General features: G+C 37.5%; 4 protein-coding genes across 4 annotated transcripts in view; 3 read left to right on the plus strand and 1 right to left on the minus strand.

Moving 5' to 3' along the window:
* The first annotated feature begins 2,104 nt into the window (after positions 1 to 2,104).
* znf451 (zinc finger protein 451) lies at positions 2,105 to 11,474 on the plus strand. Its single transcript, XM_038296273.1, has 13 exons — positions 2,105 to 2,255; positions 2,804 to 2,865; positions 3,151 to 3,234; positions 3,315 to 3,428; positions 4,464 to 4,575; positions 5,131 to 5,281; positions 5,361 to 5,487; positions 5,562 to 5,721; positions 5,849 to 5,996; positions 7,247 to 8,742; positions 9,722 to 9,793; positions 10,068 to 10,145; positions 11,339 to 11,474. Exons 2-13 carry the CDS (start codon positions 2,809 to 2,811, stop codon positions 11,377 to 11,379), a joined length of 2,640 nt encoding a protein of 879 aa, XP_038152201.1. The 5' UTR covers positions 2,105 to 2,255; positions 2,804 to 2,808; the 3' UTR covers positions 11,380 to 11,474.
* A 3,669-nt stretch (positions 11,475 to 15,143) lies between these two features.
* On the plus strand, positions 15,144 to 18,182 carry bag2 (BCL2 associated athanogene 2). The gene is made up of 3 exons (XM_038296407.1): positions 15,144 to 15,447; positions 15,651 to 15,760; positions 16,983 to 18,182. The coding sequence occupies exons 1-3, from the start codon at positions 15,326 to 15,328 to the stop codon at positions 17,375 to 17,377; spliced, it is 627 nt and encodes a 208-aa protein (XP_038152335.1). The 5' UTR covers positions 15,144 to 15,325; the 3' UTR covers positions 17,378 to 18,182.
* Positions 18,183 to 18,231: 49 nt separating this feature from the next.
* On the minus strand, positions 18,232 to 25,360 carry rab23 (RAB23, member RAS oncogene family). The gene is made up of 7 exons (XM_038296406.1): positions 24,955 to 25,360; positions 22,274 to 22,489; positions 22,082 to 22,167; positions 20,673 to 20,829; positions 20,478 to 20,560; positions 20,290 to 20,382; positions 18,232 to 20,202 (listed from the first exon to the last, which is right to left on the minus strand). Exons 2-7 carry the CDS (start codon positions 22,426 to 22,428, stop codon positions 20,069 to 20,071), a joined length of 708 nt encoding a protein of 235 aa, XP_038152334.1. The 5' UTR covers positions 22,429 to 22,489; positions 24,955 to 25,360; the 3' UTR covers positions 18,232 to 20,068.
* A 1,496-nt stretch (positions 25,361 to 26,856) lies between these two features.
* Positions 26,857 to 27,364, plus strand: part of prim2 (DNA primase subunit 2) — a 28,145-nt gene continuing 27,637 nt past the window's right edge. Inside the window, exon 1 of the mRNA XM_038296222.1 lies at positions 26,857 to 26,963. The gene's annotated coding sequence lies outside the window, so the exon portion shown is untranslated. The remainder of the gene's footprint in view (positions 26,964 to 27,364) is intronic.

Here is a 27,364-nt window from a genome sequence, read left to right on the forward strand (position 1 = left end):
AGAAAACATGACTCAGCAGAGACGCGTTTTATTTATTTATTTATTTTCCACAAGGGGCAGCAGGAGTCAGCAGATTTCACTCTGCAAAGTGTACTGCCCACAAGGATAACGCTGAAGCTGTCCTATTGGGCAATCTGATCTGTGTCTGTCCCCTGAGATAGCCTGCTTCCAATGCAAAATGATGACAATATATTTTTTTTTTGCAAATATGCCATATCCTAAAATACCTGGTAACGATAATGAGATTACTGCATTATGAAAATGTAAGCATTGGAGAGAGGAGTCTCACTGGCACTGACAGAAACCTCTCCTGCATACAATTTATCTAATCTCCTGATTAAATAAATTGTAGATGTCATATTTATTTATTTATTTATATATATTTTTTGTTGCTGTTCTAAAATAGAGTCACACAATATTTCAATAAAATATGAGCGTAATATTAAAGAAAAGTATGGAAAGCCTTATGCTTTAAATAATGATGTTGAGAATTATCATTTTTCACGTCTCCAAGGAAACACGAGGACGTCGTAATGACGTTTCACAGAATGTAGCGGAAACGTGGAGCTTCTAGATCGAAGGTCAGCATTGTCGCCATATTGTGAGTGGCATGTTTTTTTTTTTTTTTTTTTTTTTTTGTTTGTTTGTTTTTTAGCTGTGCCTTCACATTAGAAACTCAATAAAAATGAAATAATGAATCCTTTTTTCTTACAAAGGGAAACTTAAATAAATAGTGTAACTGTCTTCGAAGCAATACTGTGTCATTTCCAATCAATTCACATAGCACTAATGTTTTGGGTTTACCCAGTGGCAACATTTAGTTACCAGCAGAGCTAGAGTGTGGCCTGTGCTTTTTTTCATTTTGTTGGGGCACAGAAGGATAACAAAAACACACACACACAAACTGAAAATTGAGCAAGAGTGCATGGTTTATTTTATTAACTAAACCACAAAGCCTGAGCCAAACTGTGATCCTATCTTAGTATGACTAAAGCTTAAAGCCATAATTTCTGAATTAATTGTTAAAGTCACCGCAAAAATATTTGATTGGTCCAAGAGATTAATCACTTACTTTATCTTGTGTCAAAGCATGCCCTCATGAGAAATTGATTTAGAGTGACACTGCAAAAACTGATCTAAAAAGTAGAAAGGCTCTTTAAATAAGTGAATCCGCCCTTAATTTATGCAAGTAAAATGAGCTACTAAAAGAACATCCCTGCTCTTAAAATGATTAGGTACTATGCATTTGAAATAAGATAACAAAGATGTATTTTTCCTTATTTTGAACATAACTTATGTTATTCCATTTGTAAAATGTCTTACCTCCTCAAGGGAACACTTCAGGAAAATTACCTACTTATATTTATATTTTTGGCTGTCTGTGCTTTCAGTACAGGGGTCACAACCAAGAACAATTCTGCAAGGGCACCGTCCCCTGTTGGCCCTTGTTTAGAACAAACCATGGGTTTACAAGTGTCACAATGATTAATAATAAAAATCATAATAATGATTAAACAGGTGGCAAAACTAATAGCCTACTATTACTACTACTACCAATTAATGATATCCAGCCTTATCCGTTCCAACCTATACTTTCCCACTATTTGCCTGTTCATATTTTTTTATTTAGACTGTTTATTCAATTTTGCATACTTCAACATTAGATTCTTCTGTGCCGCCTGTCTTGTTCACACAAATCAGGCTGCCCTGGCACTTAAGATGAAAGTTAGCCTCCATTAGTCATCCACATTTGTTTGATTTTATACAAAATATTGAATATTCTACATCTTGTATATCTTTTCTTGAATCTGATCGCATCCCCTAATTACTTATTATAGGGCTAGTCGAGCCTAAATACATTATGTCATTATCTACAATTTCTACCCATTTTAATTCAACTATTATTGGTAATAATTCTCTTGTGTACCTCCCACATGCTTTATCTGTTATTCTTTTTTATTTCATCATGTGTTAATGTAAAAGCTGTGCCCACTCTATCATTTACTATTTTGAAGCATTTGTATAAATGACAGTATGTTCTGAATATTCTTTTTATACAACTGTCCACCTTTTACAATCTAGCTCCCTATGGATTCTGAAAAACAAGACACCCGCCTGTTCGGCACATACTGCTGTCAAAAAGAAGCGCACGATCTACTCGTGACGTAGGCAGAGTTGTCTAGCGGCATTTACGTTGGTTTGGAGTTTTGTAGAAGCTAACCACCAACAGTGTGAGAGTCACGAGAGGACATTTGGTAAGCTGGTTATCCGTTTTATTGTCATATTAATATGATAACCGTTGCAAAAGCCAAGCTGTTTTGTTGCTGGGAAGGTTGGCAAATTCGAGTCGTTGATGCAGTTGGCAAGTAGCTAGCATAACGTTAGCCTACGGGAAGTGTGCTGTGCTCCGAGCGTTTATCCAAGCTTTCACTGCTTATGAAGTTTTTAAGCTAGTGATTAGCAGTGGCATATATCAACGTTCTAACTATGATTATGTAAAATATATTTAAAACATGGATTTAGTCAACGAAATGCATTTAGCCTTATTTTACGACCAGTTCAGGTAGCACTTGAACGTTGCACATTGCGCGCGAGCTTTCGTCCGCCCTCTGCTGTTTGTAGGTTGTATTACAATAACACTGATTTTAAATGTTCGACACTGATTTGCCTTGATTTTTCACAGCTGCTCCAACGCTACATACCCCGGTGTTGTTATATATATTATGTAAACAATCTGGATGATTTTCCAACGTCAGTGTTTCTAATTTTCCTCCCCCATTTTTTTCCCTTCTTCCTCTCACAGGCTAAATGTCTTCACCAACCCAAGTAGAAGATGATGAGCTGGAAGATGTGGAGTTTGTATCGGTGAGTTGTGTTTAGCTTTTAAGATCGCAGCAGTTTCCAATGTTGTCTACTTTAAATTTTTATTTTTTTTACTTTTTCATTTGTTTCAAGATTTTGAAAAAAAAATATTTCTCAAATAATCTGGATCATCCATCCATTTTCTGACATGCTTAATCCCAAGTGGGATTAATAATCTGGATCATGGAATCCAAAATCACCCCACATAAATAAAGCATGAAACACTACCACATTGATCCTGAATATAGTTCTACTTTGCTAAGTTGCTAACTGTGTTTTTAATTTTAGGAGGGTCCTTTAAATCAAGTGCTTGAATGCATTGACCTGCTGAGTGACAGTGAGGATGATGGATGCTCATCAGTGGAAGACATGGTGAGTGGCTAAAGGCCATCTGTTTAGAAAAGAAGGCACAAATAAAACTTTGTAACTTTGGTTATTTTTTTCATCTCTAGCTTGAAGACAAAATCAGCCGTCATAAAGCTCATGTAACGTCTACACTTGACAGACTGGCAGATAAGGTGGCCCAGGAGAAAAAAGAGAGAGCAGCTAAATTTAGAGCATTTAAGGTAAGGCTTTAGAATTTTCTGCAAAGTCCAAAACTGTATCTTAAAAACTCTACAAGGACTGTGAAAGAATATAAATATCACTGTGGGGGATTCATACACCTTAAATGTGACATCTTGTGATGAGACTTTACAACCTGAATGCTGTATTACATTGTATTTTTGGGGGTCTTATATAGATAGTGGAAGGACAATAGTGCAAATGTTTAAGTGTTTTTACAGTTCAATCTAAAAAATGTGTTGTACAATGACTTTGAATCGGGGTAAGTATATGTATCATGTTGAATTTTCCTCATGTCCATGGTTTTATACCACTTTATATATTTATGGCATTAAATGGCATTAAACAAAATACAATAAAGTCAGAGGTTGCTTATAAGGTGATATAAAGAGAAAAAATATTCAGGGTGTTGGTGTATATTCAGTATGTATCACATTCTTTAAAATGAACATTATATCACTAGTGACATGAACTTAATTTTACTTCTTCTTCAGATAATGTTTAGCGCCAAGAATATAATCTGTTACCTCAACCAAAAGTTTACATTACCTTCTTTCCTAATTTCTTGGGGATTTTTCATGAATACAAACAAATAGAATTTAAACATGACTGAAATGGCAACATGCTATAAACAACCACGTTTCATTTTAGTTGTTAATGTTTTTCAGTATTGCAAAAATTAGAATTAACAGCTTTTCTGATTGGTTGCCTGTTTTTATTGTGATGAAGAAAGTCACAAACATTGCCCCCCAGTGGCCAAGGCAGGGAAAGCATAAAACTTGCTTAACTTGAACAACAATGCTGCATGTTTTATCCTGTTAAATATTAGCGTTCTGCTTTCTGTCTCAGTTTTTTCTGCTGAGTTTGATTTATTGTTTGTTTATTTCATAACGGGACAGTGCATATTAATCATCATGAGAACATCATGTAAACTACCGTGTAAATATGCCAGGTTTAACCACTACAGCTCATTTTCCTCTGTAGTCCAATATCCTAATTAATGTACTAATATTGCTTTTTTTTTTTTTTTTTTTCAGGAAAAACAAATTTTACAAAAAGCTCATGGGCAGCAAGAGCTGGCTGGTTCGTCAACAAATGGCGTATCCATTGAAGCAAAGCGCTGTGTGGACATGTGGTTGAGGATGCCAGGTGAATTATGGAGGATATTCGCAACTTTTTGTGCTTGTAATAACTTTTACAGAACTGGGTTGATATTTCTCTAAACTAGGGCTGCAACTAACAATTATTTTAATCTGTAGATCATTTTTTTCGGTTAATCAATTAATAATCGATTAATAATCCCAAAGCCAACGATTCTTTAAAGAAGACCTTTTATGAAATTAAAACTGGTGAAACTCAAACTTTTCCACTTCTGGATAGAGTATTTTGATGGAGAAAATTATTATTTTTCATCTTAAATGCAAAACGTCTATATATTTTTTACAATCTTTGTATAATTACTGCTCTAAGTGACTTGCTCTGACAGTTAAAGGCATGTTTTAGAGTCTCTATACTCCAGTTAACGATTAATCGATTATTAAATAAGTTGATCGTTATTTCAATAATCAATTAATCTGATTAATTGTTCAGCCCTACTCTAAACTAAAATGTCTAATTACCTGCTGAGATTTCACATGGTACTAAAGATTTCCTCAAGTAAAAGCAGCTGAGACTCATCTTGCGTCTCATCTTACATCTATTTAGGCCTTAAGCCCGGAGTGATCAGCACTGGCTCAGGAAGGAGACGCACTCAAGCTGCTTTCCCGACAACCAGTTCAAGCAGCACCACATGTCCAGTTATTAACTGTGGACGTGTTTACGAGAACATCTCCCTCCTTGATGGGCACTTGAAGCGGTAATCTCAGCTCTCGGTCATGGCAGTATTTTTTTGTAGGGTTTACCGTGTCATGAAGATGTTTTGTGCTGATGTGCAGGTTTGATCACTCCCCATGTGACCCAGCGATTCACCTTAGAGGAAGTCCGTCCGAGTTCTTTGCTTGCGTTGCCTGCGGTCTCTGCTTTCAGACCAAAGAAGAATGGAAACGACATATTGAATCCAAGGTCTGTTTTCAAGAAGGAAGAGATTTCATTGGCTGTGGAGGTTAAGTTGATCAATTTTAACTTTTATTTTCTAGATAAGCTCATCTTGCAGTGATAATCACAGCTCTGATCAGACATATCAGAGGATTGTGTGCTTTGCTTGTCCTGCTTGCTTCCTCATCTTCAACTTACGAGACGAGTGTCTTCAGCACATGTCTGACAAAAACCACTTCACTGAGTCTCTCATCATGACCGGTGAGCTTCAATGAGTTCATTAAGAACCAACAATATTTCTCTTAATGATGAATATTTGTTGTATTTTTCTATACTTTGTGTGATCCTTCCTTGATGAGTTCTTCATTCTGTTGCTTCTGTGTCAAAGAAAGCAAAGGAAGAGCGCGGCCAGTTCCCGTCCCACAACATGCAAAGAATCGTCTAGTTTCTTTGTGTAAGGATGTTCCATTCAAGGTCCGCTGTTCCTTATGCCACCAAGTGCTGATTTCCCATCAAACGGCTCAAGCTCACTTTAAGTAGGTTTCATTATAACTTTATCCTGTCTGTATATGCTTTGCCTCTGAGAAGTGTTCATATATTTTGGAATTTCAGTTGCTTTTTGTCATGTTACAGTCACATACGTCGACGTATTCTAAGTGATACGCACATACTGAAGCATAATTGTGAAGTAGAAAGACTACCTTTTACTGTGCATGCAGCTGAGATTCTCTTAGGCTTTGTCTCTATCAGTTTGCACATCTCTGGATCTCATGGCAGGTTCTGTTTCATGTCTGGGTTGGTAAGCAGTCTGCCATACTCCTTTTCACAGGAGGTATGAAACGTTGCCATGTGAGATGATAACAGTTTATTATGTTCTTTTTCTCCATTTAAAATCTGCAGCTTTATTCCTGCCCTGTCTGCTGTTTTCTTCTATCCCAACAATGTTGATCATTAAGAAAAGTTCTATTTATGCCAAAATCAAATTAAACACCCAGTTTGCTTTTAAAGCTAGTTGATTCATTTAGATTTTATTTAGCGGTGTTGAAGTTAGTTAGCCATTTTTAACTTATAAATGCTTATAACTTTATTTTCATGTATTACTTTGTATGGCTGTAACAGGTTTTGGGCCCACAATGGGGGCTCTTAACCAACCAAATATGACTAAAGACCAAAGATTTGGACTCTTTGAAGTGAAGGCACTAACGAATAAGAGCAGTTTTAGTAGTTTTTCTGTGCTTTTAAAAAAATTTAATTTCTGGATAGAATTTCTGCAAAAATATAAGACAACAGTTCTTTCAAGGAAAACTGTGTAACTTTTAGGCACCATGTGAGGTAGACCTTTAACCTTTAAGCTTAGCCCTCCTGAGGGCCACTGGGGAAATTGTGGCATTAAAAAATTAACCACTTTCCCTCCAGCTTTTAGTCTCTGATATCAGAAGTTTTTGGACCAGCTGATTGAGAAGTCATGGAGGTACTAATAAATAAATGCCCACATTCAACCCTCTAGATTAAACCCTAAATCAGAGAACCAAAAATATGTTTGATCTGGTAAGAGTCATTTTTATTGCCAAACAAATTATATATAAAAAAAAAAAAATTAGTAGAATCAGTTGGCAAGATTAAAGATGGCTGCCTGGTTTTTACTGACCCCTGTGTTTTCAAAAGAAGTCCTGTTTAAGTGCAATAACATTTGTGGCTGTAATATAACAGATGAGGAGTATTTAAAGGAGAGTAAATGTTTTTTGAATGGCGCTGCACATTAATGTTCTCTTTTTTTCTCTTCTAGTGTGCACTGCAGGCAAGGCTGTGCTGTGGCCAAGTCTGACAAAACCATTGTGGATGTTATGAAACAGCTTCAAGTACGAGGCCAATGCCTCCTCTGCTCTAAGGTGTTTCTCAGCCAGGCTGAAATTGAAAGGCACAAAGACTCCACGCTACATGAGGTTGAGGTCAATCAGACCGTGGCCAAGGCGCTCCTTCAGTACAGCAGGTTTGCTGAGATTCAGCAAACTCAGGAGAGAGCAGAGGCCCAGGAGAAAAGAGCATCATATGGCCACGAGGTTGCTTTTAAAAAAAGAAACAAAGAAAGGAGTAACCACAGCGAATCTCCAACCAAACGGCAAAGATTGAGTCCTAGTGTGAGCGCCGGCGGCGGCAGGGCTTCAGCGATGGCTTGGCTGTGTGAATGCGGCTTGCAGTTCTCTGAGGAGGCCAACGCCACTCATCATCTACTGGCCGCAAACCAGATTTTCCATCAGTGTGGCGTTTGTGGCAAACACATGGGGGAGTCTTCAGTCACCCGCCTGCATATGAGCCGCTTCCATGGGGGGGCACACCTCTCCAACTTCCTGTTCTTCTGCCGCAAGTGCAAAGTGGAAATGCCCCGGATTGAAGACATCTTGCTACACGTGTCTGAAGTCCACAGAGGGCACACCTACCTCACAGAGAAGGAGGTTCCCCTCCATCTGGATGCCAAACCTTCCACTAGCATTGGGGCCGACTTGCCCTCACGCTCCGCCCCTAAATGGCAGCGTGATGCAGTGGAGACCCAGCATTCGACAGCAGGGCAAACATGGATGTGCAGAATGTGCGAAGATGTCTTTGACTCTGAAGCGTCTGTCTTCAAACACTGCAGCGACGTTAGCAGTCACAGCTTTCAGAGATTCGTCTGCGGACACTGCCCCCAAAAGTTCTTCAAGGAATCCACCGTACGCCGGCACTGCATGAATGAGCATGACGGGCAGATAAAGAGCTCCTACTTCTGCGGCCTCTGCGACAGCATGCAGCTTGACACCGAGGATGAGTTCATGGAGCACTACAGGAAGGTTCACAGTAAGGACTACTACTGTATGGATGAGCCAGAAAATGTTCAGCCATCTGCTACTGAGGAAACTGATCAGCACTCATGCTCATGTATGGGTGGGGGAGGAGTCAAAGAGGAGAAGAAAGTCGTTTATACTCGATGCATGAGGAATCTAGCTGCAGAGGGAAGGTGTCAGTATGTGTGCGCTCCTTGCAGTGTGTCTCTGCCATCATACGCACAGATGAAGGCCCACATCCACACAAAGCAAGCAGCCTTGCACCTGGACAAGACTTTTGACGTAATATGCCAAGAGTGCCAGGAGAGTTTCAGCGGCGTGCCGAGGTTCCATAAACATTATCATTCCCTGCACTGCAGACTGGAACCGTGCCTGAGCTCCAGGGAAATGACGGGGGAGACGAAACCAGAACCTAAAACTGTAAAAATAATACAAGATGTCGAGATCAAACCAGGAAGTGATGGTAAATCAAATACAAAGTCGTGTTTATTAAAGGAATAGTACACCCAAAACATGATTAGCCTTCATTTTCTACTCACCCCCATGCTGAACAACACTCTGGAGTACTTTTTTGATATCTCAAATGCATCTGGAGATCTGGGAGGCTTCTTGCTGTCTGCTGACATTCAAATAATGGAGGTCTATGGTGCCCGAGGCAGAAAAGTCCACAAAAAACGTGTCAATATTCCTCCATACTGCTCGTCCAATGTATTCCAAGTGTCCTGAGTGGGTAGCATCCAGAATTTACTCGAAACAAAGTCATTTAGAATGTTTTTAGAGCATAAACAGTAGTGTATAGGATTTCCTGAAAGCGCGCACATGCGCACTCACGACGCTACGGAAGCCGGCAGACCAAACCAGCGCATTCAGCTCGGCAAAGAACTCATGCTCTTCCTCAACACTGAAGTCCTCAGACATTTTTCTTTCGTTGTTTCTTTCTTTGCACAGGTAAACAGCACATTTCTTCTTCTACGCTTGCATTATTGGCAGAGCAGACGCTGAATGCGCACTTTCATCTGGTTTGGTCTGCCGGCTTCCGTAGCGTCGTGAACGCGCAGGCGCACGCTTTCAGGAAATCCTATACACTACTGTTTATGCTCTAAAAACATTCTAAATGACTTCGTTTCGAGTAAATTCTGGATGCTACCCACTCAGGACACTTGGAATACATTGGACGAGCAGTATGGAGGAATATTGACACGTTTTTTGTGGACTTTTATGGACCTTTCTGCCTCGGGCACCATAGACCTCCATTATTTGAATGTCAGCAGACAGCAAGAAGCCTCCCAGATCTCCAGATGCATTTGAGATATCAAAAAAGTACTCCAGAGTGTTGTTCAGCATGGGGGTGAGTAGAAAATGAAGGCTAATCATGTTTTGGGTGTACTATTCCTTTAACATAGTTTCTGCAGGCTTTTAATCTGGATTTATGTTTTATGCAGAGATTGAAGATGAAACGCTGGTGAAGGTTTTAAACACCAGTAGAGCCACTGATGAGGGAGAAGCACCTGAAGGTAAATGACTAGTAGATCTTACAGCAGCCAATTAAATAGGAGGGAAGAATACATATTTAGATTGCTATAAATCTGTGCAAGACTATTTTTAATGGTCCATCTTTCTGTCTATGATTTTTTTTTTTTTGAATAAACTAAAAGTTCTAGTTTTAATTAATCACTATTAATCACTCAAAAATGTTCTGTTTGTTTAAGCCATTTTGATGCGTAGGATAACCATTAACGTAACCGGGTAATTAGCCCACATCTTATAAATAACTTTGTTTTATTCCAGATCAAGCAGATGAGGAAATGCAGCATGTGCTTTCTTTAAGTGCAGAAGAAGCAAGAGAGTCAACTACAGAATCTGCTGGTATGAATTCACGAGACTAAGCTTGTTATTACAATGTAGTGTGTATTTTCCTTTTAGAACAGTTATATACTGCTAGGTTCTGTCAATTACAAACGGTTTTACTTAGTTTCTGTATGAATACCTGACATAATGATGTGTGAGTGGCGGCTAGTGGGCATAGAGCTTGGAATCCTGAGGTTGTGAGGTCGAAACCCACTCCCACAGACTGCCACTCTGGGTCTATGAGCAAGACCCTTAACCCTTGATTGCACCCTACAATGGCAGCCCACTGCTCCCCAAGGCGATGGGTTAAATGCAGAGGTAAATTTCTCCAATGTGAGATCAATAAAGTTCAATTATATTATTATCATTATACCCTAATGTTGCTTAAATGATGCAGTAGTTAGCTGAAGGGAGTTTATTTAAAAAGTATTCTCTGCTTTTCCACTGACCTGAATCCCATAAGAGTCTATTTGACTCTTTGGGGGAAAACAGTCCTGGCTGCTTTAGTATGGATTTAGTGGAAAGCTCTCTGCAAAGCCATTACATAAAGGCAGAATGCTTTTATGTCTAAATGTTACCAGTTAGTTCCTCCTGTTTTGTATTTTACAAAAACACAGATTATATTCACTTAAGTAGTGTATTTTTTATCGTTTTAAACTTTATTTAGAAATACTATCTCGGCTTCCTGCTTTGTTTTTCTAAAGTTAAAGAATGTTTTATTTTTATCACGTAGTTAACTTTTTGTGGTTTATTTAACGTGGATGCTGAGGTAAACTGCTTTGGTTGTTCTAGTTTCCTGTCAAGATTCAACAATAGAACTAAAGGAAGGAACAGAAGCTTCCTAAATCCTGCTGCTGCATTCGTACTTGCTTATAAAAGCTTTTTAAAGAACTGAAAGGGAACTGTGGTTGATGAAGTTAGAAAAATGTCACCTCTAAAATGGCAAATGATACGTATATTTATTGTTTTAAAGTCTAAAGTTTGTTGTCCATTGCACCTGAAAATCTATACAAGCTATTTATGATTGAACTAATTATGGTTTTAAATTAAAGTAATGCTATCCTGTCCAAAAGCCCACTGATGTTCACTAAGACTTTAAGTTAACAGGTGTGCAAAGTTAAAAAATTGACTCATTATAAGATATTGCCTTTTTCGTTGTTTTTCTGTTTAATAAATCATAATCTTGCATTTCTGTTTTTTTTATCTTACAGATTTGGAAGAAGCTCTAAAAAGAAGTCTATTAGAATTCTAGGTACTTTAAACTCTGCTTTAATGACACACAGAGAGACATGTTTTGTACCTGTTCCCGTCTGATTTAATAAATAAATGATTTCTGTTTTACATTTACATCTGTTCTCTGTTTTAGCATCATAAGTTACGTCTCCATCCTGTAGCGGACTGGTCGCATGTTTTTGAAGCAGGCTGCTTTTTACCTAGACTTCTACTGCAAAGAGTGAAGCACTTTGGTGTGTTGACATGTGGGCTATAGATGGCATCGGTGACACTGGGAGATTCCTCGGTTGGTCTTGTGACCACATTCTTGACTATTTTCACATCTCAAGTCTCAGGTTCCCTTTAAGAAGAGGAAAAGTATCTCATTTTTTTTTCTTCTGCCATTAAGTTAGTGTTAGTAAAAAAGGGTTAAAAAAATTGGAAACAAATATACCCATATAGGATTTACACCCCAGTTTTATATTTGTCTATGTATTTTTAGGATTTGGCATTAATAAGAGACACAGCCAAGACCCTGAACACATCTAGAAAAGCTAGAATTGATTGGACAATGGGTGGAGCTAAATACATGAACATTTATTAGTTTACTTATTTGGCTGCAACAGAGGAGTTGAAGCCAGAAGTCCACCATCCTGCAGAAGAGAATTCAGAAATGACCAGTATGGGATTGTTTATATCAGCAGTGTCTAGGTCCAGAGCTTCTATCCTGCAAATTATAGGTGCTTCCCTGCTGCAATGCATCTGGATTAAATGGCTGAATTTTCCCATCAGCAGAAAGGCTTATATAAAAGCTGCAGAGACCATTAATCAAAACATGTTCATTTTTTATGAAGTTGTGATAGATGTAAATTGAGAGTATATGTGATTATTCTTGGAAAAATGAAAGTCATTGATACAGCCTGGTATTTTGCAACAATGTAAAAAAAAAAATCTCAATTTACAACAATAGGTGTAATTTTTAGTCTAGCTAAAATCTAGGGAGACATGCACCCAAAACAGCTGCAAAAACAGGTTTCTCCTTCACATGGATTTTAATACAGATGTAGACGCCTCAGATTTGTATTTGTAAAAAAGGCTAATGACAATTATGTGCTAATATATTTCAATTAACAGTGGTGTGAAAAGTACTTACTTGTTACTTAAGTAAGTGTATAGATACTGCTGTTCAAAAACACTCTGGTTAAAGTTGAAGTATCAACTTGACCTCTTTAATCAAGTAAAAGTGAAAAAGTATGTGCTCCAAAAACTACTTAAAGTATAAAAGTATAAAGTAACATTTAAAACAAAAAAACAGCCAGATGCCACTATATGAGTTGAAAGCTCAATTTTTCAACTATTTCAAAAAATTCTTTGAGATAGGACCAAGGATGAGGGAGGTCTCGCCTGTGTCCGACATTTAAGACATTTCAACATCTTTTTCTGAATCTGACATTGTAGCATGTCATAGACAATTCACGTTTGCCGTTTTAAGAACACCTGCTTGCTTCTGATGATTTCCTTTGGCGTCAGCACAAATTTACTAATCAATGAGTGTTTGCGTTATATGACTCATCCATTTACACTAGTTTTCTGCATGATCTGCATTGGATCGCGCACATGACGTGAAATATATGTTTGTAAACATTAAACCGAAGCCAAGAGTAACGAGTAACGTTTGTTTTAAAAATATAAGGAATAGAAAGTACAGATACTTGTGGGAAAATATAATAAGTAGAAGTCACAAGTAGAAAGATTAATAAGTAATGGAATAAAGAATTGATACAGTGTACTTAAGTACAGTGACAAATTATTTGTACTTCTTTACTTGACCCCTTTGTCAATGAATGAATGTTTGTGATTAAGTTGCAATGTGAAAATAGATTCTTTTGAAATTAAACTTGAATAACGATTACCTTTTATCAATAAATATTTCAAAACAAAATATGTATACGGTAGGCTTAAAATAGTGTAAGGTTAAATTTTCACCCTGTTTTGCATCATACCACACCAACAGAGGGGTAGCCAGAACATTTTTGTAAGGGTGGCCAGGCATTAACCAATGTACACTGGAGCGTGGCCTAAGGCGGATAGGCGCCAGAACCTCAGTCAAGCTACACTGTTTCAACAGGAAAATTAACTAGCAAAATATCCATATTTTCTAAATAAAGACAAACTATACTTTCCTACAGCCTTTGCTAAAAAGAAGACGCATATATTTAAACCTCTGTGCTTTCTAAATATAAGGTTTAGTGGATAAAATTCTTTCAGTTTTGAGTTCTGGGGTGTCAGTTTTTTTCATTGTCATATCTATAAACATTCTTCATAAAATTGATTAAATATCTTATATATAAGCACTAATATCTACATAAATTGATTATTTGATAAGTTTTTATTAAAATTGTTATTTATCCATGATTTCACTGAAGACACTCATTTAACTTGCAGAGAAACATTTTCTCTTTACCCCATAAAACACAAAATCGAGTTCTGAAAAGAGCTACTGTATTTATCATCTTTGATGTTAGTATTTCAGTGTGTATAATTAAACACAAAAAATCTAAATGTTATGAAAATTCCACTTGAGAGTATTACTGCTGCCACCATCTGTCAACCAGCTGTCTCACTGTGTGGTGTGGAGGCTGCTGCGCCTCAGACTGGAAGAAAGCGAGAAGAGCAGTAAGAATTCAGAGAGGATCATCGGGGCTCCTCTTCCCTCCATTAAAGACATTTCACCCCAGCGCTGTGTGTCCAGAGCCTGTAACATCATCAATGACCCTTCAAACCCTCACCATGGGAAGGGGCTTTGAAGCATTGGGTGCAGGTCCAGCAGATTCCACAACAGGTTCCTCCCCACCGCCATTAGACTGCTTAATGTTGTGTAAAATGGGTTATTTTATTTATAAAATAGATAAATAAAAAAAATGAATGCAAGAACTGTAAATATACAGTCACATGTTTATATTGCTATTTTTTTATGTATTTATAACCATTTTCAGGGCTGCACTTTAAAAAAAATGAAATTAGCTAGAGCTGTTTTAAATAAAATTTATTTTTGTTTACACTCGTGCATACAAAATAAATCTGTCAGTATTAGAGAGAAAAAAATGGTAGCGGTGGCCACAGAGGTGGCCATTCAATGGCGTAACTATCGGTAAGCAGAAACTGTAGTTGCTTAGGGGCCCCGTCACTGACTCCTGGTAGGCCTCCCTACGCAATAGTGCCGTAGGACGTCTCATTGCTGTGAAAAATTCCTATTTCACACACCTGATGCTGGCCTGTCTGACCGATCCTTATTTATACCCCAACACATGCCAGATTTCAACATGATGTTGAGCCGTTTAAACACGACACCAATAGCAAAGCAGACAGTGGTACTTTTAATTACTATGTTAATAACTGTGTATAGTTCATTAGATGGTTGGAAAAAATACACTCAAATAACATCTTTCAAACCTCAATAAAGATCTTAAAAGAATGATGTTTTTGAGTATTTAATTTTTAACACTATGAGTTGGAATTATGGATAATCCAGATAATGTTGCTTTTGGGCCTATTGTTGAGTCATGCCATTGTGGCCTATGATTGGGTAAGGGTGGCCATGGCCACCCCTGGTCTCCCATCTAGCTCCGCCCCTGCACACCAATCTTTTACATTGCAAAATTGTTAACAAAAAAAAAATTAAAAAGATAAATTTAAAATGAATAGGCTATAATAAAATAAGTTGGACCCGGTGACCATTCCTCTGGCCGCCCGGGGGTCCCCGGTCCACACATTTAGGATCCTCAGCTCCGGGCTTCTCGGGAAGCTTCCACAGGCGCGTGGAGGAGGAAGTGTCAGTCCATGTTTGGAAATGTTCCCCTGTGGCTCTGCTCCGCTTCAGTGGAAGGAAAAGCGCTCAGCTGGAGAACACGCAGTGCTGGACTCCCATCCCATTACCGCTCCCGACTTTAATAACAGAAACAACAATCCTCATCGTTCCTATCAGCATGGCTCAAGCAAAGATCCAGGCCAAGATGAACGAAGCTGCCTGCAGTAAGTTCAGCAGGACGCTGTCCATGGCTGATCGCTCCGGACGGCTGCTGGAAACTTTGGATCAGCTGGAAATAAGGTAGAGTAACGGGCCTGGACACGTGGGCCACGCTAAACCCACGAGAGTTACCCATATTATTGAAAATTAAAATTTAAGTTGTGTAATTTTAACAGGTGCTGACTGGGAAGCACAAATAGCCCCTCTGCTTGAAGCTGTTTAGGAATAAATGCTCTTTGATGGTGATGATTCACTGTTTTTTTTTTTTTTTTTTGTCTTATCAGGGTGGAGGCTTTACGCGAAGCCGCATCTGCCATGGAGCAGGAAAGGGAGAGCATCCTGGAAATGATTCAGTCTTTGCAAAACAGTCAAGAAATGCGTAACATCTGTCCGGGTGAGGCTGCTAATTCTCCTCCAGCTTGCATGAGGTCAAAAAAAGTTCTCCACAGCTTAATGCCACAGAGCAGGAACATCAGAGATGTTTGTATTAAGCTGCTCTTGTTTTTTCTGCAGCATTGTGATCCGATGAGGTTATGCATGTATGGGTGGAGGTGATGATCAGGAAGCTGGACAATAACACAGCAACTAGTCCTCCACCCACAGTGACTTTACATGTATATAAGTCCAGATCAACTCAGCACAATAGTACCCTATAGAAAACAATCCACCCATACGGCTGGATCTGATTTCCAATAAAGTTAGAATAAAAAAAATATATCTTATTATAGAAATGTTAGCATTCTAAAAAGTATCTATATGCAGTATCTACATTTAGTGCTTGAAATAAGTTCATTTTGCTTGAATGACCTCATCGATGAGAAGGCATGGTGACGATCTGCCTCTGGCTCTTAGCTTTAATGCCAGTTTGCTGGTTAATAAAGCATTGAAGCAGCTACTAAGTCCTAATGGGAAATTAAATCAGCATATCTATACAGCTTGTCAGCAGAGGGAGGAATGAAATGCTCTAAAACGTTGCATTAGATGGTAATGTGGCTTTGGGCTAGATAAAACCGACAGCTTACGATGAAAACCTCAAGCTGCAACTTACACAGCGAATTTGACTTTAATTAGAGTAGCTTTAGACGGGGAATCAAACAGTGGGAGCCTGTGTAATGAGCACATCAGTGTCAGTGGCTCTTGAAGCATCGACTGCAGCCTGCAATTTGGGAATCAAACTTGGAAATTTTATTTTGTTTTAGTTTATTTCAGTTTTAGTATGCACATATATAGCTCAGTATGTTTGGATGCACTGATCTCCTTTAACTTTAGGTGTAGCGGGTGTCAATAGCAACCTTCCCTATGTTTGTGTGTGAATCCAACCTAAGTATTCACTGTAACTGTGAAAAATAAACTTTACAGACACCTGGCTTAACTTTTTAAGCCTAATTTAAATATTCTCTATCTTAGCTTTAAATGAAACCTGGATCTATCATCCATTATTACAGATGCAGTAATAATTCTCCCAAAATAGATTTACAAAGTTGTTCATTGAAACTCCAATGAATTAGATTCAGAAAAAAGTGACAATGAAGTTTGTCTTTCTTTCAACTGATAAGCAAGGCGCCGGTATAGTGGCGGAAGGATGCATCAATATAATTATTTCTTATATTTTGAAGGTGAGAGAGAAGAGTTGACTTTAACCGCCGACCGTCTGATGGGCCGAACGCTGTGTGTGGAGATCTCTATTGGCACAATCAGGAACCCCCAGCAGGAGGAAGCACTGCAGAAGGCCACATCTATAATAGATAAAATAGTGAAAAAGTTACTGAGTGACATGGAAGGTGCTCGGCACCAGCTGCTGGCCCTGCACGCGGCCTGTGTAACCGAAGCGCCGCCTGTTCCCATTGACCAGAAGTTTCAGGCTGTAGTGATCAGCTGCGCTCTGGAGGACCAGAAGAAGATCAAGAGGAGGCTGGAGACTCTGGTGAGGAACACTGAAAACGCTGAGAAGAACATCAAGATCATGGATCACCAAAAACTTGATGATACAAAAGCTAATGGAGGACACTAAGGCTGGTTATAAACACACCTAAAGCCTGTGTTTAATTCCTCTAACCTCATGAAGAATTGCTGTAAACTTTGATGGATTTAATTAGTTTTAGAAGACGTCTACCTGTTGCAGCAGAGCAAGTTTTTTTGGGAAACAGAAAAATACAGTGCCTCACAAAGGCAGCCATAACACCTGATTTTTTATACTGCAACATCAAACCTCAATGTATTTTATTTGGATTGTATGCAACTGATTGGCATAATCTTATTACGTAGATGTTTTAATTAGAATAAAATGGCTACCATGTCTTTCCTATGGAATTTTTTAAACTGTACAGGTACAAAAATACATTGAAGTTTGTAGTTGGCATAAAACAAAACACTTAAGAGTTCAGGGCAAAAAAAACCCCCAAAAAACATAAGGGATGAAAATGCTTTGAACAATAAAATAAAAAAGGGAAATATTGTTTACACTAATTTTATCCGTATTCACAGTCAGGAGTTGATTTTAACAAATTACACTTGATGCAACATTGTGGCACTATTTCTACATTAGAGTTGCACTTTTCAATTATAAGTAAACCATTTTTAGTATCCACATGTAAACATTAGAACACTACTCTACAGTTGCTTTATTTTAGCTTAGTTGAGTCATTCAATGAAGTATTTTTGACTGTAATCTTTGAACCTCACCTTAGGTAGTTTGAAGGATAAAGGATGCGCTTAACACTACCTCCTTGTGTGACGGCACCAACACACACTGTGCATTTTAAAATGTTTTCAGTTTGTAAAAAAAAAAAAATCAATAAAAATCAGAAAAAAAAAAAGTGGCCTGAATTCTTAGACAGACTTACTAATGGTACAATCACAAAAACACCAGAGGAATAAAATGTCTTTTATTCATCAACTTTCCTTCAAACACTTCCGAATCAAAACATCCGTCTGCCATAAGTCAGACTCCATCTCACTGGGACACGTCGCTTTGTTTAAATGTGTGGGATTGGTTTATGAAGGTCAGTGTTGGTGGGAGAAAAAAAAAAAAAAGCAGATTACAAGAGATTATTATTCCACCTGAGTAACAACACATATTAATGGTAATTTTTTTTATGTAGTGTCTTAAGATTTCATTTAAATGATAAAGTGCACAAGAGTCATTCAGTCATGATGTTACTGATAATGTTATAAATTGAGTAATTATTTACAGGATTACCATCTAGACAATTTTACATAAGCGGCAAGAGGTGGGATTAAAACCTTTGCTATTTCATGTAAACATTGCTGAACATTCACTGGTGTGAAAGAAGAGAGAAATGCTTTCAGTACCATAGGTGTCAACGTGGAACACATTTAAGCACCTTTCCTTAATTTCAGAATTAAATGTAAAATAAAGGTAAACATCAGAGAGCATTTTATAGTAATTAACAAAACATGCATACATTGATAGTATAAGACTTAAAGGACGCTACAGCTGTAGCCACATGTAGAATTGAAATGTTTGTTTTAATCCTGGTTTTAATACCAGACCTTCTCAAAGGACTATATAAGTATGTGTGCTTGATCAAAAAAAAAAAAAAAATGAAAGGCTTGACATAAAAAAGGCATACACATCCAGGCTCTCAGTTCAGTGCCCTTTTGTTTTTCTTTTAAACATCAGGCAGAGCATATAAATACTTTAATATCCTGTCCTAATGGTCGACTTGAGCCACTCTGAGAGCAGCGGTTTTACATTCTGTCAGTGACTTACTGCCACAGGCACAGATGTTACTTAGCAGTAGGCTTTTAATCTTGTAGGCTTATGCCTGAACATCTAAAATGTTAGAATTCTGATGATCACATCCTGAACTTTGAATGTCACCCTGAATTCTAGCATTTACAGCCGAATAGAAGTCAAAGGAAATTAGGTTCAATGATTTTAGAACAATAGTATGAAAACAGGTGCAAAGATAATAAGGTATCATAATTATAATCTGGGTCAAAGACAAGTACAATTCATTTATCTTCTAAATAAAAGTCATATATTTTAGTGTACATAAAATGATTATTTGTGTTATTGTTGATTTACAACTGAGGACCAGATTTAAGGTTTAACCCAAGTCACTGAAATGTGATTTTCAACCACTCCATAAGAGTAAATTTGGCACATCATAATAACTCAACACTGTTGTGCTTCATACAAAAATACTATTCACCTTTGGATCTGTTAGGGATAAACAATAATAGTTTGAACCATATTCTGTTAATTGCTAGAAAAATATGGTACAAAATTAATCTGTGCATCTTTTAACAACACATGGAACATATTGCACAGCATATATGTAGAACACAGAGTTGGTTGAAAAAAAATCTACATACTAGAGGAATTGTTTCCAGAATCCAAGTGCAATTTCTGCTGTAAGACATCTGGATTCCTTTCTATATATCAACACACATTTGAGGAGGGGGAAAAAAAGAACCAACACACAAATAAAAATAAATTTTTTGACAAAGATTGCAGCTGTTGCTTTTTTATAAGGCAATTGTAGCTGGGGAGCAACTGTTGTACACAAATTGCCTGGTTTGTCTGCAGATCATTTAATGAGGAATTGAAAATGGTGAGATATTGATAGTCCAAGTCTTTTGTAGACTGGCATCCAGGTAACAGAAGAATGACTAATGCTATCTAAAATATAAATGGAGTTCACTGAAATGAAATGCTAGATTGTTGAAAACGTCTTTAGAGCAAACTGCAGCCTCCAAAGGGATTTTTACTCTTCTTCGTTCTCTGTTTATTGGGTCGTAGAGTGATAACTTCTCTGCCATTGCTGGAGCTCTGGTTGCTTACATTACCACTAATGGTATTGAAGACACCTTTTGAAGAAATACAAATCTCATTATACTGTACCCAGATCTATGAAATGTAGCATAAATATTCATAAAAAATCAAAACACATTTACCTATTTTATTGCTTGTTGAGTGGAGCACATCTGTTTCCTCTGCTGTTTGCTGCTTGAGTTTCTGCAGATACTTATCAGCCAAGTACTTAAAAACTAAAAAAAGATGTATTTTATTATATTTAAAGAGTGATGCACCTCCATTTGTATCAATCATGCGATAAGCATTGTTATTCATTGCTATTACCTACCCTCATTGACATTCAGATCCTCTTTAACAGATGTGCGATAAAATCTTAGTTTAAGCCTTTTAGCCAGAGCTTCCGCCTCCTCACTGAAATTGAAAAACAAAACAAAAGAAGGTTTAAAATCAAATTATTTTTAAGGTCATACATTTAGTCTTATACCTGCTACTGTTGTGCAGTTCAGATAAGCTAATGACTTACTTCTTTATAACAGTTTCCTCCAGGAGATCAATTTTATTTTGCACCAGGACAGTGGGAATATTTCCAACCTCAGCCTCCACCTTCTCCCTCCAGCTATCGATGGCTTGAAATGACTCCCGATCTGTTGTCGAGAAGACTAGCACACAGGCTTGAGCACCTGCATGCAACGACACAATCCCACCAGTTTAAAAGCCGTTGTATCCCCTACAGACATCTTATCAAAATATTTGAATTGTATTTGCTGTTGCCATTTACTTCGAATGGTTCAAAGCAGTGAGGCAGCTGGACCTTAGATACAGTCAGAATAATTTAGAAATCAGAAAATTGCTTGACAGAAAATCAACAGAAGCATAAGATTTACAAAGCATTGCAGAAGTATTAATTCTCCATAACAACCACAAACTTTATTATGTATGTTTAATAAAAACTGATTCAAAGTAGAAAGAAAAAAAACTACACATGCATCCAGGAACAGAAATATGCAGACTGCAAAGTAATCACCACCCTTCACACAGGGAAATCCAACTCAACCAGCTGCATTCAGAAATCATGTGTAATAAAACTCTATGAATTAAGACCTCTTGTGAAAGTTTTACAACGACACATGAAACAGCCGTTATCTGATTTTTCCACTCAGGGACCTAGTTTTAAAAATTATGATTTATACAACACCAAAATACTAGGGGTGTGCATTGGCACTGCCCTCACGATTCGATTACGATTCACCAGGTAACGATTCGATTCAATTCGATTCTACGATGCATTGCGATGCATCAAAATCCCATTGACTTCGTAAAATCTGAAATGTGCCCAGATATCCGCTTTCCAAGCTTTTGGTGAATTTTTAATTAGGCCTACCCGTCTATCGCGGTCATCTCCCTCCGCCTCAGCCATCTTGATTGTTGTTGGTATGCCCCCGGAAGTAATTGAAACTTCACAACTTGTCCATTTGAGTCCAGAAAATAAACAGTGACAATCGATTATGGCACGTTGCCGCATCGATGCTGAATCGTGCATGCCTCGCATTGCAATGCATCGCTGAATCGATTATTGTTGACACCCCTACAAAATACCCCATCTGTTTGGATGCACAGTTTAACAACATACATTTGCGGTTACAGCTATTCTCATCTCTGTGTGGATGTACCATTGTAGATTCATTTACAGCTGAAGGTGGTAAAAGATAAAAGTAAAACTTTCTAGTACATATAGAGACATCTTTAGATACGTATTTGGTAAAAGATGTTTAACAATTACTGTCCTCCCAATTTACATTTATGGGCTACTGATCTATCAAACGAAAAAACAAATATTACAGTTCAAAGTTGATAAGTGACAAAAAAGGAATATATTCAAGAGACAACACGCCTCTTATAGCCTCTTGGTATATTCTATCAGTATGATCTTACCTCTGTAGTAAGCCTTGGTAATGGCATCAAACTCTTCCTGCCCAGCAGTGTCCCAGAGCATTAAAAGGACCTCTTCATCATTTACACTATAGAGGAATGCAAGAGAGTAGGAACATTGTTTACTTTTGTTTTTTAGACTATTGATATATGAATGAAAGTGTTCAGAGTGTAACAACATCTGGGATTACTTACACAATCTGTCTTTCTAGAAAGTCCACCCCAATTGTCTTCTTGTAGTCTTTTGTGAAAATGCCCTTGCAGTAACGCTGGATCATACTGGACTTCCCAACAGCTCCATTCCCGACTACGACCACTTTGATGGCCACTTCCATGTCCTCTTCCAACATGGTGGCTGGTTTTCTTGGTTTCACTCAGGGGTTTTAATGATGCGACGCTAACATACACCAACTGAAAGTAAACAAAATTTAAAATAATCAAATTTAAATTAATATGTGGACACAGGGGACATGCAGGTCCTAAAAGTACACAAAGGAAGCATAAAGAACCAAACTATATTTACCCAATTCATAACAAAGGGCAATGCAAACAATGTTAGGACAAACATCCACTTTGTCTCTGCCATAAAATAGGGGGGAAATGTTTCAGTACACTGTATTTTTCTTCATCATTACAATTTGTCACTACAGAACAAAATATTCATAGTCATCTATAGCTACAACTGCAATATTCAAAGTGAGTAAAATGTGGTGCGACAGGTGGCATAGCGGCAGAGCAGGATCCCAACACGCTGACTAAAGTCTTCATCACAGCAGTCCAAGCTCCTGACTTTGTTAACCTTTGCTCAATTACCGCGACAAACATACTTTAGGATCTTCTACTACGTGTTTTAGCAACAGGAACACATTTAATAGGAGGATACAAAAAAGAAAGAAAAAAGAAAAAATCAAGGTATCTTTTAATATAACTTAAGTAAATAGGAAAAAAAAAACATTTTTTAAATGACTTTAAATGCTCTCCATTTATCAAAGCCAACAGGGATTGCTTCCCAGGCTTTTAGTGACCAACACATACATCTGATCAGATCAGGAAAGATGTCATTTGTTAGTCAACAAACAGCTTAACGCTGTAAATGCCTACTAAAAGAAGAAAATAAATATTATAAATTCCACAGGGATTATGACTAAAGCAGCCATCAGCCTGTTTATTCTCCCATTAGTAACGAGAAGTGCTGCTTCCACATGGCAACCGCGTCTTCCTCCACTTTATGTATGCAGCGACTGACTGCAATGCAAAAACAACAAATTTGTTGCAAAGCTGTTCTCTGCGGGCACCGACGGCCGACTCTGACAGCCTCTGACAGAGTTTGATTCTGCAGAGGAAATCATTATTCATCAGCTATAATTAAGCTCCATCATGCATGCCATCACACATATGGCTAAACCAACAAAGAAAATATTGCTTTTACTGTTTAGTTACTTTATTTTCACAATCCAATGTAGAGGTTCAAAGACTCCTATTTCATTTTAATATAATTTTAAACTTCACACAGGCAAGACAAAGTAATGAAATATGTCTGTCATGTAGCCTGTTGTAAGTATGTTTTGATTAGGAACAATGACAGGTGATATAATTACTAATTATGGTGGCTAAACAACTTGGTCAGATCATCTTTAACACTAAGTGGCTGATTTTTGCTTTGATTTTCACAGATCTCACAGAGTTCACTCAACTTATTAAACTTGAAGCATATGCTGTTAACTATATACCAAGTTACCACAGAACATTAACACACTATTACTACTGGGAAAATAGAGTAGAATAGAATAGAGTAGAATAGAATAGGGTAGAGTAGAATAGAATAGAATAGGAAATCCCTTTATTGTCCCACAATGGGGAAATTCTTGTGTTACAGCAGCAAAAAGATTGTAGAAAAAATGCTCACACAAATGTGGACCTTAGAAGAGTATATAAAAATAACATAATAGTGAAGAGTGTACCGTAAAGTGTTTTAACAATATAAATACTATGCATGTGGAGAATAAATAACCAATATACAGCTGTAGACATTTTTACAGTAATGGACATTTGAAAATAACAGCAACATCAGAAATGTTTAAAATGACAGCAGCATGTTATTTAATAACTAAGATAGAAACTAAGCAAAAATCAGCATGAATGTAACAACTTTTTACTTATTATATAAAGTCTTCCAGCTGCTGGGAGGAAGGATCTGTGATAACGCTCCCTGGTGCACTGGTGCAGCAGTGGAGCTCTACAGTTCTGCAACAGCTTCAAATTAACACACTATTAACCAGATGTTCTGTCTGTCTCTATTTAAAGTGAACTCAAAGTGTGCCACAATATACTAAAGTACCTGATAAATAAGACTTTGCTCACAGGATATTAAAGATCAAACGGAAGAAAAATGGCCCCATGAGAAAGCTGTTTTCCCACCCTTCACACTGCAAAGTGAGTTTGCAAACACAGAAGGTGCGCACTGAAAATAACAGACACTTCATTTGAATAATACATGTGAAAGCCAATACACATGTGTTTTGAACGAGGAAAGAGATCTTCACAGATTCAGTTATTTTACAGGCCTAAAGGCGGCCGAAAGTCATATTTAGATTTTTTTTTTTTTTAATCAACTCAGTGACATATAACTCTGCTCCTTCTCTCAGTTTGCTCACACTAAATGCTTAGGGTAGGTTTTCTAATGATGATGAGAATAAATGTGCGTTTTAATTCCCTGCCACCTATTTCTCCTTTCTGGTCAAGATGTGACCTGTTGCTGGCATGGAGCAACTGCAAGAGCCGAGCAGCTGCTCCTCAAAGCTAGCTGACGCAGCCGCATCAAGTCTGGATGAATGGGAGACAATATAAACTACACAATATGGTAATTCTGTACTTACCTGTAAAATAAAATAAAAATAACAATAAAAAACAGTCACCACTTCTTCACCAACATTAGGTCAGCTAACCGGCCAGCCAGCCCACAATGACATATCTACGTCCACGATTTGCTCCGCTCTGCAGCCAGTGGAGACGCCAGGCTAGGATGCTAAGGTTAGCTAGCACAGGTTAGCCACTTTTCGACGAGAAAGCAACTGGGCGTCAATGGTTACTGTTTCATAAGGGGACAGAATAAGTCATTTTGCCCGTTATAATTGCGAATAACAATGTATTTAGTCGCTAAAGTTGGGTCAACTCTTAAAGCATTAACTGGGTGGAAAAACATTCATATCGTTTAGTAAGCTACGTTTGCTCTACCCGGAGCTGAGATGCTAGCAGGGGCTCGAGTCGCTAATGCTTGTTGCTAAGCAGCGGAGCCAAAGAGTGCAGAACGCAAGAGAGGAATACGCCTGTTTCCTTCTTCTTCTTCTTATGGGATTTTATGGCGGTTGGCAGACTTGTGAGTTGTGCATGCCTGTTTCCTTTGGATCGTTTCTAGTTCCAAAGTCACGAGTCACGACTGTGAATCGTTCGAAAATTTACTGTTAGTGTCTGGCTGCTTTTAAGATTAAGTAAAATAAAAAATAAAAAAAATAAATTAAGTTTCCAAAGTAATGGCAATTCTCCAGAAAACAACTCATGAATGTTATTATTCCGGAAACAATGGTAGACTATAAAACATGAAATAAAACCGCAACAGCAAAAATAAATAAATAACAAGACAACAATAGAAGGAGTACCCTCTCACAAAGACCTTCAGTTTTGTAGTTACGTATATATTAATATTGCATGACAACGTTTGTATATCAAAATGATTCAACAGTATGATTAAAGTCAGAATTCCGACCTCTTTCTGACTTTAATCTCAGAATTCTGACTAAATTCTGACAGCTAACAAACATGTAAGCATCAAACCATGGCCATGTCTGTTTTCTAGATTAGCTCTCTTATTTTAGTCCCCTTGTGCTCTTCCATTAATGAAATAGCATCACTGGGGACCTCTCGGGCACGTAAAAAGTCGCCTAATTTTGTCATTTTCCACGAACGTGTTACTGGACTTCCCAAACAACTCACATTTTTCTCAGTGAAGCAGAGTGCTCTCACATCTCTTCCTTCATGGTGCCCATCTACATTTAGATCCAAAATTCTAGGATTAAAGTCAGAATTTTTAGATTAAAGTCAGAATTCTGAGAAAAAAAGTCTGAATTCTGAGATTAAAATCAGAATTCTGAGAAAAAAAGTCTGAATTCTGAGATTAAAGTCAGACTTCTGAGAAAAAAGTCAGAATTCTGAAATTAAAGTCAGAATTCTGAGGGAAAAAAGTCAGAATTTTGAGATTAAAGTCAGCATTCTGAAAAAAAGTCAGAATTCTGAGAAAAAAGTCAGAATTCTGAGAATAAAATCCGAATTATGAGATTAAAGTCAGAATTCTGAAATTAAAGTCAGAATTCTGAGAAAAAAAGTCAGAATTATGAGATTAAAGTCAGAATTCTGAGAAAAAAAAGTCAGCATTCTGAAATTAAAGTCAGAGGTCTGAGAAAAAAGTCAGACTTCTGAGAAAAAGTCAGAATTATGATGATTAAAGTCAGAATTCTTAGAGAAAAGTCAGAATTCTGATGATTAAAGTCAGAATTCTGAGAGAAAAGTCAGATTTCTGATGATTAAAGTCAGAATTCTAAGAAAAAAATCAGAAGTCAGAATTCTGAGATTAAAGTCAGAATTTGACCTTTTTTTCAATATCAAATAACATTAAAAAAAATCTGTTATTTTTCAACACAGTTTGGCAAATAAGAAACACAGACAGGCGTGTTTTAGAAGTGGGCTGACAAAACGAGCGCCCCCTGAACGTTGAAGGCGTTTCTCTTCTTCATGACGTCATTACGTCATCGTTTAGGTTTAGCCGCGTTCGTTGAAGTGTCCACTTTGGCGGGATTGAAAGCTCATTGAGGCCTGCTTCCTTGTTTCGCTGGTAATGTCAATAAAACATTTGTATCAATGTTTTTCACATAATCTATTTAGAGCTCAGTTTAGATTTCTTCATTTGTTGCTACGTGTTAGCTTACAAAATGTTCGACAGGAAAGTAGCTTTCTGTGGATTTAGTTGCGTTTTTTTGCGAGTTTCTACCAGGTTTTGTGAAAGAGGGTTAATTTAATTCAGTTATTCAGGATGATATTTTGTTGTTTTTATGAAACACAGAATTAAAGACAGTTCCCTAACTTTTGTGTTGAGATTTGCTAACTTCGTTATAATCCATACTTTCCTAAAATCGTAGGTAAGTTAGAAGTAGAGGTTCTGAGATGAAATAAAGACACTAATGACTTTCTGAATTTTGGACATAAAGCTATATAATGTGATATCTGCATTAATTG

The sequence above is a fragment of the Cyprinodon tularosa genome, unplaced genomic scaffold, assembly GCF_016077235.1.
Source record: "Cyprinodon tularosa strain WSP-4 unplaced genomic scaffold, ASM1607723v1 ctg37, whole genome shotgun sequence".
Classification (NCBI taxonomy): domain Eukaryota; kingdom Metazoa; phylum Chordata; class Actinopteri; order Cyprinodontiformes; family Cyprinodontidae; genus Cyprinodon; species Cyprinodon tularosa.

Excerpts from the sequence above, each read along its gene's own strand:
- znf451 (XM_038296273.1), top strand. The coding sequence starts at position 2,809 with ATGTCTTCACCAACCCAAGTAGAAGATGATGAGCTGGAAGATGTGGAG. Across the intron at positions 8,743-9,721 it reads GATCAAACCAGGAAGTGATG|AGATTGAAGATGAAACGCTG; the intron begins GTAAATCAAATA and ends TGTTTTATGCAG. Across the intron at positions 10,146-11,338 it reads GTCAACTACAGAATCTGCTG|ATTTGGAAGAAGCTCTAAAA; the intron begins GTATGAATTCAC and ends TTTATCTTACAG.
- bag2 (XM_038296407.1), top strand. The coding sequence starts at position 15,326 with ATGGCTCAAGCAAAGATCCAGGCCAAGATGAACGAAGCTGCCTGCAGT. Across the intron at positions 15,448-15,650 it reads TTGGATCAGCTGGAAATAAG|GGTGGAGGCTTTACGCGAAG; the intron begins GTAGAGTAACGG and ends TTGTCTTATCAG. Across the intron at positions 15,761-16,982 it reads AATGCGTAACATCTGTCCGG|GTGAGAGAGAAGAGTTGACT; the intron begins GTGAGGCTGCTA and ends TATATTTTGAAG.
- rab23 (XM_038296406.1), bottom strand. The coding sequence starts at position 22,428 with ATGTTGGAAGAGGACATGGAAGTGGCCATCAAAGTGGTCGTAGTCGGG. Across the intron at positions 20,830-22,081 it reads TACCAAGGCTTACTACAGAG|GTGCTCAAGCCTGTGTGCTA; the intron begins GTAAGATCATAC and ends CGTTGCATGCAG. Across the intron at positions 20,561-20,672 it reads GAGGAAACTGTTATAAAGAA|TGAGGAGGCGGAAGCTCTGG; the intron begins GTAAGTCATTAG and ends TTTCAATTTCAG.